The sequence below is a fragment of the Chiloscyllium plagiosum genome, chromosome 39, assembly GCF_004010195.1.
Source record: "Chiloscyllium plagiosum isolate BGI_BamShark_2017 chromosome 39, ASM401019v2, whole genome shotgun sequence".
Lineage (NCBI taxonomy): Eukaryota > Metazoa > Chordata > Chondrichthyes > Orectolobiformes > Hemiscylliidae > Chiloscyllium > Chiloscyllium plagiosum.
In genome coordinates this window covers 18,809,642-18,817,553 of record NC_057748.1, presented here as the reverse complement: position 1 = coordinate 18,817,553, position 7,912 = coordinate 18,809,642, and the positions used below count along the sequence as shown (strand labels likewise).

The following is a 7,912-nucleotide window of genomic DNA, read 5'->3' as shown; positions in this document are numbered from 1 at the left end:
CACATTTATCTGAATTAAACTCCATCTGCCACTTCTCAGCTTATTGGCCCATCTGATCAAGATCCTGTTGTAATCTAAGGTAACCTTCTTTGCTGTCCACTACACCTCCAATTTTGGTGTCATCCGCAAACTTACTAACTATACCTCTTATGGTCGCATCCAAATCATTTACATAAATGCCAAAAAGCAGAGGACCCAGCACTGATTCTTGTGGCACTCCACTGGTCACAGGCCTCCAGTCTGAAAAACAACCCTCCACCATCACCCTCTGTCTCCTACCTTTGAGCCAGTTCTGTATCCAAATGGCGAGTTCTCCCTGTATTCCGTGATGTAGATGGATTTGAAATGAATCATTCATACTGGTAGTTAAGAACCAAGCACTATACTAATTTGTGAAATGCACCCCTCTGCTATAATTTAAGATAGCAAAAATTCTGAAAGACTGTAATCAATTCGTCAGAAGAATACTCTTCATTCAAGTCAGACACCTAATCCAATAATGGAGGTTGTATATCTGTGGATAATATCACAAATTCCTTGGCCTTTCCTTTCTCCATTGAACATGGTATTGGGAGTAACAGATCTAAAATGCAGCAAACACATTACAACTAAATTTACAAATTTCCTATTGGAGGCTAATTAAATTTGAACTGTGGAGGTGCAGGAGGAAGATAGAGGGATTCTAACTATACATAACACACAAAGTAAAATATCACAGATAAATATGTGTTACAACACGGCAGTGAGCCCCTCTGCAAATTGAACCAAACACCCAGAAAAGCTCAACCCGCCTTGTATTCTGTTGAAGTATGAGTGACAAAGAACTCCCAACTTCCATGATTTAAAGGAATAATATTAATTTATTCTTTAAATCTAGAAGTGAACATTAAATAACAACTATTTACAACTTTAAGCCTCCTTTCTCAACGTTTTTTTTTATCTATCTCTGACTCTATAACAATATACTGTTCCAATAAACGCCCCTATTAAAATTACATCAACTTAATTTTCAAAACCCTGCAGCAGCTATCGTCTCTGGTATCTGTCTTCCTTTGGCTGTAGATCTCCCTGGGTCATCATCAGTCTTTTGGTGCAAAGATGTTTCATATGAAAAAGGTTCCTTTGATAGACAGTGTTTTGATTGGCGGTCTCTGACAATGGCAGTTAATCGTTCTCTCTGGCTAACTCTTCTTTATATCCCAAACAACAGATCATCTTATCGGTTCAATATTGGCAAAACAGTAAAATTCAAATTCAATTGGGTTTTAGAATCTTGGGCATAGTTTAAACTGATTGGTTAAATTCAAATGGTTGTCAACATAGCAACCAAAACTTGGGTTTTTATTTCACAGTCAAACGTTACATATTTCCAGTTTTTCAGTACGCTCAGACTGCTATTCAGTCACATGATAGTTGCCTGCAAGCTCTCAGTGCAAAACATCTTTCACTATCTCAAAGGTACAGTACATGCTTTAAACTTCCTAACACATGCATGAAGAATAACCTGAGCACCCCTACCACATAATGAATTCAACAAAAATCTCAGCGTCCTGATATCAACCCAGTTTATGTTACTCAATTAAATTCTCATAAATAAGCAGAATTGAGAATTGGGAATACTGTTCCTTATATTATCTCCAGACCTATCCACATTTCGATACTTTTAATCAACTTGCGTTATGGTACAACTCTAGAGCAGGTGGCTTTTGAACCTGGGCCTTCTACTGACATTACCAATCTTATCCATGTTTGATCATAGTCTTAACTATTCTTAAATCCTGCTTCTTTTCTATAAATCAAGTATTTTTCTCTTGGTGGACCTCTCACTGGATAGTTACCCAGATAAAACAAAAACAGAAGTTGCTGGAAAAGCTTAGCAGATCTGGGTTCTGAGGAAGGGTCACCAGACCCAAAACGTTAACTCTGATTTCTCTTCACAGATGCTGCCAGACCTGTGGAGCTTTTCCAGCAACTTCTATTTTTGTTTCTGATTTATAGCATCCGCAGTCCTTTTGGTTTTTATTTAAGAAGGAACAAAGCCTTGTTTGATGAAGTATAATTTGAATGTTTAAATTATATTAGTTGGCATTCATCCGTTAAATACTACTGAGCAGTCTTCAATCTTACTTACCATAAATCGTGTGACACTTAGAAAAGAAAAGTCTCTCCTCAGTCAACAGAAGAAGACAACTGTACACTGACCACACCAAGATCTCATCTGTACTGGAGAGTCTCTCGAACAGGAATTCTAAAGAGAACAGATTGAGAAGAAAATCTCTCAACAGAGCAAATTTAGCACATGAACACATATGCAGAAATTGGAAATTAATGCAGAAATACTGGAAATACTAAGCAAATCAGGCACCACTTCTGAAGAGGGTCAGAGACACTAATAAAACTTTAACTCTTTCTTTCTGCCTGAGTTGCTGAGTATTTCCAAATTGGCTGTTTATTTAATCTCAATGCAAGGTCTGATCTTGCCAATCCAGAGAAATGTGAGTTTTAACAGTCACTTAGCCATCAAGTAGAGTGCCCTCACTTTAATTTCATTTCAAGGAAATGATTTGGAGATGCCGGTGTTGGACTGGGGTGTACAAAGATAAAAATCACACAACACCAGGTTATAGTCCAACAGGTTTAATTGGAAGCACTAGCTTTCGGAGCGACGCTCCTTCATCAGGAGGTTGTAGAGGACACAATTGTAAGACACAGAATTTATGGCAAAAGTTTACAGTATGATGTAACTGAAATTATACATTGAAAAATACTTTGATTGTTTGTTGAGTCTCTCATCTATTGGAATGACCATGATAGTTTCACTTCTTTCATATGTAAATCACAAAACCTTTTTTAAAAGTTACATTCTCAGGTTAACTGTAACAATTGGTGTTAGCCCCCTGTGTTCCCTCTCTATGCCATAATGTTTAGACTGATTCTAATCTAAAAAGTGAGTTAACAGAGTCTTACATGGAATCATGCAGTTTTTGAGCGAAGTACAATGTAACTCTGCAAGTACAAATCCACCCCACAAATGTATATGTGTATGTGTGCATGTGGGTTTGTGTATGTATGTGCCTGGGGTGGGGGGTTGTGAAAGTGAGAGAGTGTGTATATATGTGTGTGTGTGAGTGTAAAGTGTCTAAGTCTGTGAGAGGATGCATGTTTGTGTGTGAAAATGTGTGTGTCTGCAGGAGTGTGCGTGTTTCTGGGGTGGGGGGTTGTGAGTCAGTGAGAGAGTATATGTATGTGTGTGTGTGTAGAGTGATTTAAGTCAGTGAGTCTGTGAGAGGATACATGTGTGAATGTGGGACTGTGTGTGTCTGTAGGAGTGTGTGTGAGTGTCCGTATGCTTGTCTGTATATTCGCGTATCTGTGAGTATAAGAGTGCCTTTGTGTATGTGTGTGTGCAGTGCAATGGTGGTCACCTGTAGTGTGACATGAACTCAAGGTCCCAGTTGAGGCCCACCCTATGGGTTCGGAACCTGGCTATCAGCCTCTGCTCGGGCAACTTTTCGCTGCTGCCTGTCCTGAAGTCCGCCTTGGAGGATGGTCACCCGAAGGTCCCAGGTCAAATGTCCTGGACCACTGAAGTGTTCCCCAACTGAGAGGGAACACTCCTGTCTGTTGATTGTTGTGCGGTGCCCATTCATCTGTTGCTGTAGACTTTGCTCAGTTTCACCGACGTACCATGCCTCAGGGCATCCTCGCCTGCAGCGTATGAGATAGACAACGTTGGCTGAGTTGCATGAGTACCTGCCACGTACATGGTGGGAGGTGTCCCTATGTGTAATGGTGGTGTCCATGTCCACACTCTGACATGTCTTGCAGTGCCTACCATGACAGGGTTGTATGGAGTTGTCCTGAAGGCAGGGCAGCTTGCTACGAACAATGATCTGTTTGAGGTTTGGCGGTTGTTTAAAGGCAAGCAGCGAAGGTGTAGGGAAGCTCTTGGCGAGGTGCTCATCCTCATTGATAATGTGTTGCAGGTCACAAAGAACATGGCGTAGTGTTTCGGGTCCTGGGAAGTACTGGACAACGAAGGGTACCCTGTCAGTTGAAGCTCGTGTCTGTCTCCTGAGGAGGTCATTAGAGTTCCTTGTTGTGGCAGGTCGAAACTGGCAATCGATGAGTTGAGCATCGTGTCCCACTCTTGTGAGGGCATCCCTGAGTACTTCCAGGTGCCCGTCACATTCTTCCTCATCTGAACAGATCCCTTGTACTTGTAGGGTTTGTACATAGGGGATAGCTGTTTTAATATGTTTTGGGTGGAAGCTGGAGAAGTAAGGTTGTCTGTCGGTTTGCGGTAGAATGTGGTGCGTTGTGTCCATTCTTGATGGAGATGCATGCGTCCAAGAACAAGACAGATAGTAGAGAGTAGTCCATGGTGAGTTTGATGGTGGGGTGAAACTTGTTAATATCACTGTGTAGTTTTATAAGTGACTCCTCGCCATGGGTCCAGAGGAAGAAAATGTCGTCAATGTACCTGGTATATAATGTTGGTTGGAGGTCCTGCGTAGAGAAGTCTTGTTCGCATGTTGGCATATTGGGGTGCAAATTTGGTCCCCATGGCTGTTCTATGTGTCTGATGAAGAACTGGCTGTCAAAAGTAAAGACGTTGTGATCGAGGACAAAGCGGATGAGTGGTAGGATGGTGTTTGGAGATTGGCAGTTGTTGATGTTGAGTACTGTTGCTGCGATGCCGTCATTGTGGGGGATGCTGCTGCAGAGTACTGAAACGTCCATCGTGACGAGGAATGTTCCTGGTTTGATTGGTCCGTGGGTGCTGAGTTTCTGTAAGAAATCCGTAGTGTCACAACAGAAGTGGGCGGCACAGTGGCAAGCATTGCTGCCTCACAGCGTCAGAGACCCGGGTTCAATTCCCGCCTCAGGCGACTGTCTGTGTTGGAGTTTGCATATTCTCCCTGTGTTTGCGTGGGTTTCCTCCGGGTGCTCCGGTTTCCTCCCACAGTCCAAAAATGTGCAGCTTAGGTGAATTGGCCATGCTAAATTGCCCGTAGTGTTAGATGTAGGGGAATGGGTCTGGGTGCGCTTCAGCGGGTCGGTGTGGACTTGTTGGGCCGAAGGGCCTGTTTTCACACTGTAAGTAATCTAATCTAATCTAGAAACTGGGGATTCCCTGTACAATGGGTTTCAAGATGCCTTCAACATAGCCGGAGAGATTCTCACACAGGGTGCCATTGCCTGATACAATGCAACGTCCTGGTGTATTGGCTTTGTGTACATTTGGAAGGCAGTAGAAGTCGCCCACGCGAGAAATACGTGGGATGAGGGCGCGTAGGAAACTCTGAAGGACTGGATCCAAAGTCCTGATCAATGTGTTTAGTTCTTGGGTGTGTTCTTTGGTCGAATCAGCCGATAGTTGCCTGTAGTGTTCCTGGTTGTTCAGGTGTCAATACATTTCCTTGCAGTAATCTGTTCTATTCTGAATAACGATGGCTCCTCCTTTATCTGCTGTTTTGATGACAATGTTGTGATTGGTTTTGAGAGCATAGATGGTGTTGCGTTGTGATTGGGTGATATTTTGCTCTACCTTGTGGGTACAGCTGATGAATCTGGCATTTATACATTTCCTGACAGTTTGAGAATACGTGCCAAGCCCAAGGCAGTGGCCCTCCGGTGGAGTCCAAGTTGACTCCTTCTTTGGTAGCTCCTCTACAGATCCCTGTGATGACTGTTCCGATTCGTCAGTGGGCTCGTTGGGATCACTGTTAGCACCTTGAAAGAATTCCCGGAGTTTCACTCGTCTGATGAATTCCTCCGAGTCTGCTGCAAGAACCAAGGAGTCCATTCTGGTGGTGATGAATTTGTACTTGCAGAGTTACATTGTACTTTGCTCAAAAACTGCATGATTCCATGTCATACTCTGTTAACTCACTTTTTAGATTAGAATCAGTCTAAACATTATGGCACAGACACAGAGGGCTAACACCTTCAACATCTTATCTGGTTTACACCAATTGTTACAGTTAACCTGAGAATGTAACTGTTAAAAAAAGTTTTGTGATTTACATATGAAAGAAGTGAAACTATCATGGTCATTCCAATAGATGAGAGACTCAACAAACAATCAAAGTATTTTTCAATGTATAATTTCAGTTACATCATACTGTAAACTTTTGCCATAAATTCTGTGTCTTACAATTGTGTCCTCTACAACCTCCTGATGAAGGAGCGGCGCTCCGAAAGCTAGTGCTTCCAATTAAACCTGTTGGACTATAACCTGGTGTTGTGTGATTTTTAAATTTCAAGGAAAGTTACACAAAACTCGATTCCCTGCCACATAGAAACTTTCAAAGATTTCAATTAATGGACTGTCATTTGGAGCTACTTGTCAAAACTGGTTTTGACTTGTGTATTTTTCAGTTATACTGTCACCACCAATACAGTACACTTTACATGTTTCACTATTATCCAATAGTCAATATTAACAGAAACCTTATGTTTTGAAATGTGACTTTTCAAACAGTGTTTTGCACTAATAATTCCTATTTTAATGGAAATCCAGTTTTTAATCAGTAAGTTATTGCTGCAGTGAAAGTGTGGAGTCGATTAATGAACTTGAAACCAGATATAAAGGTTTTGTAATGACATGAAGAAATTAGAAGATGTCACAGATTTTTTTAGACTGTGTTAAGCAAGAAGGCATATGGGATATTTGTCTTTCTTAGTCAAGGTAAGGATTGCAGAGGCTGGGGTGGGGTGAGGTGTGGGAGTGTGATGGCATGTTCAAGATGTTGGTTAATTTACAGTTGAAGTACTGTGTGTGGTTCTGCTTGCTATACCAAAGGAGAAATGTGATTGCAGTGGGAAGGTAGACGGGAAATTCATTACGGTGTTTCCCAGACTGGAATGCTTCAACTATGAAGACAGACTAGATGGGCAGGGGTGGGGTTGCTTAAAGCAGAGAAGGCTAATGGGGGGTTTACAAAATTCTGAGGAGTAGATAGGGTAGATAGGAAGGAACCTTTCTTTTCATTGGAAGGGTCAATAACTGGCAGCATAGATTTAAAGTAAGGGGCAGGAAGTTTAGAGGGAATTTGGGAAAGATTTTCACCTAAAGATTGGTGGATATCTGGAACTCACCATTTGAAAGAGTAATAGAGGCAGGAAACATCACAACATTTAAGAAGAATTTAGATGAATACTTGAAAAACCACAGCATACAAGGATAGCTACATCAAGTGCTGGAAAAGTGAACTAGAGTAGATAGGTGCTTGATGACAGGCACAAACATGACAGGCTGAAGGGGCCTTTTATTGTGCTTTAATAATCTATGACTCTGAAAGTGTCAGTACAAAGTTGCAACTGGAAAGAGAGGTGAACCCTGGGAAGACTAATGTTAACATGGAGAAAATTTAAACCTTTCCTACAGAAGTACTCCAATTTAGGTCCACACAGAGAAAGTGAAAGCAAAGCCCAATGCATTTATTCAAAAAGATTCTTTTCAACTTTTGTCAATTGTCCCTAAGCAGTTGAAAACCATGGTAGTTCAACTCTTAGCAACCGCAGGGCAGTGTTACAAAGCTGGTCCTTTTACAAGGTTATGTTATCCTTGATGTTTTGCAGAGATGTTCTAAACAATTCAAGGTTCTAACATGTCTGAAGTTTAAATGGTTCATTGGGGCCCTTTTGTTTATGTCTAACAAATAATGCTTCAGGCAGAAAGCTTTCAGGTTTTAAAAATAAACTGGTATAATCAATGGGACGTGGCCAGCTCTCCAGCTGCGCAGGTCAGTTCAGTTCAAGGGTTAGTTGAATCAGGGTCACAATTGAAACTGGACGCTCTCCACCTCCTTCTGATTTCGTAACCTATATGCTTTTTGTGTCATTTTTACTCTTTGTGCTAAGGAGTTTATTGTTGCAAGTATTTTGGAACAGCATCATTAAGTCG

At 41.5% G+C, this 7,912-nt stretch overlaps 1 protein-coding gene across 1 annotated transcript in view; it reads right to left on the bottom strand.

Moving 5' to 3' along the window:
* The window catches only part of LOC122542027 (meiosis inhibitor protein 1-like), a 187,688-nt gene that overhangs the window by 127,128 nt on the left and 52,648 nt on the right, over positions 1 to 7,912 (bottom strand). Inside the window, exon 10 of the mRNA XM_043679317.1 lies at positions 2,132 to 2,248. Within this exon, the coding sequence (XP_043535252.1) occupies positions 2,132 to 2,248 (117 nt within the window). The remainder of the gene's footprint in view (positions 1 to 2,131; positions 2,249 to 7,912) is intronic.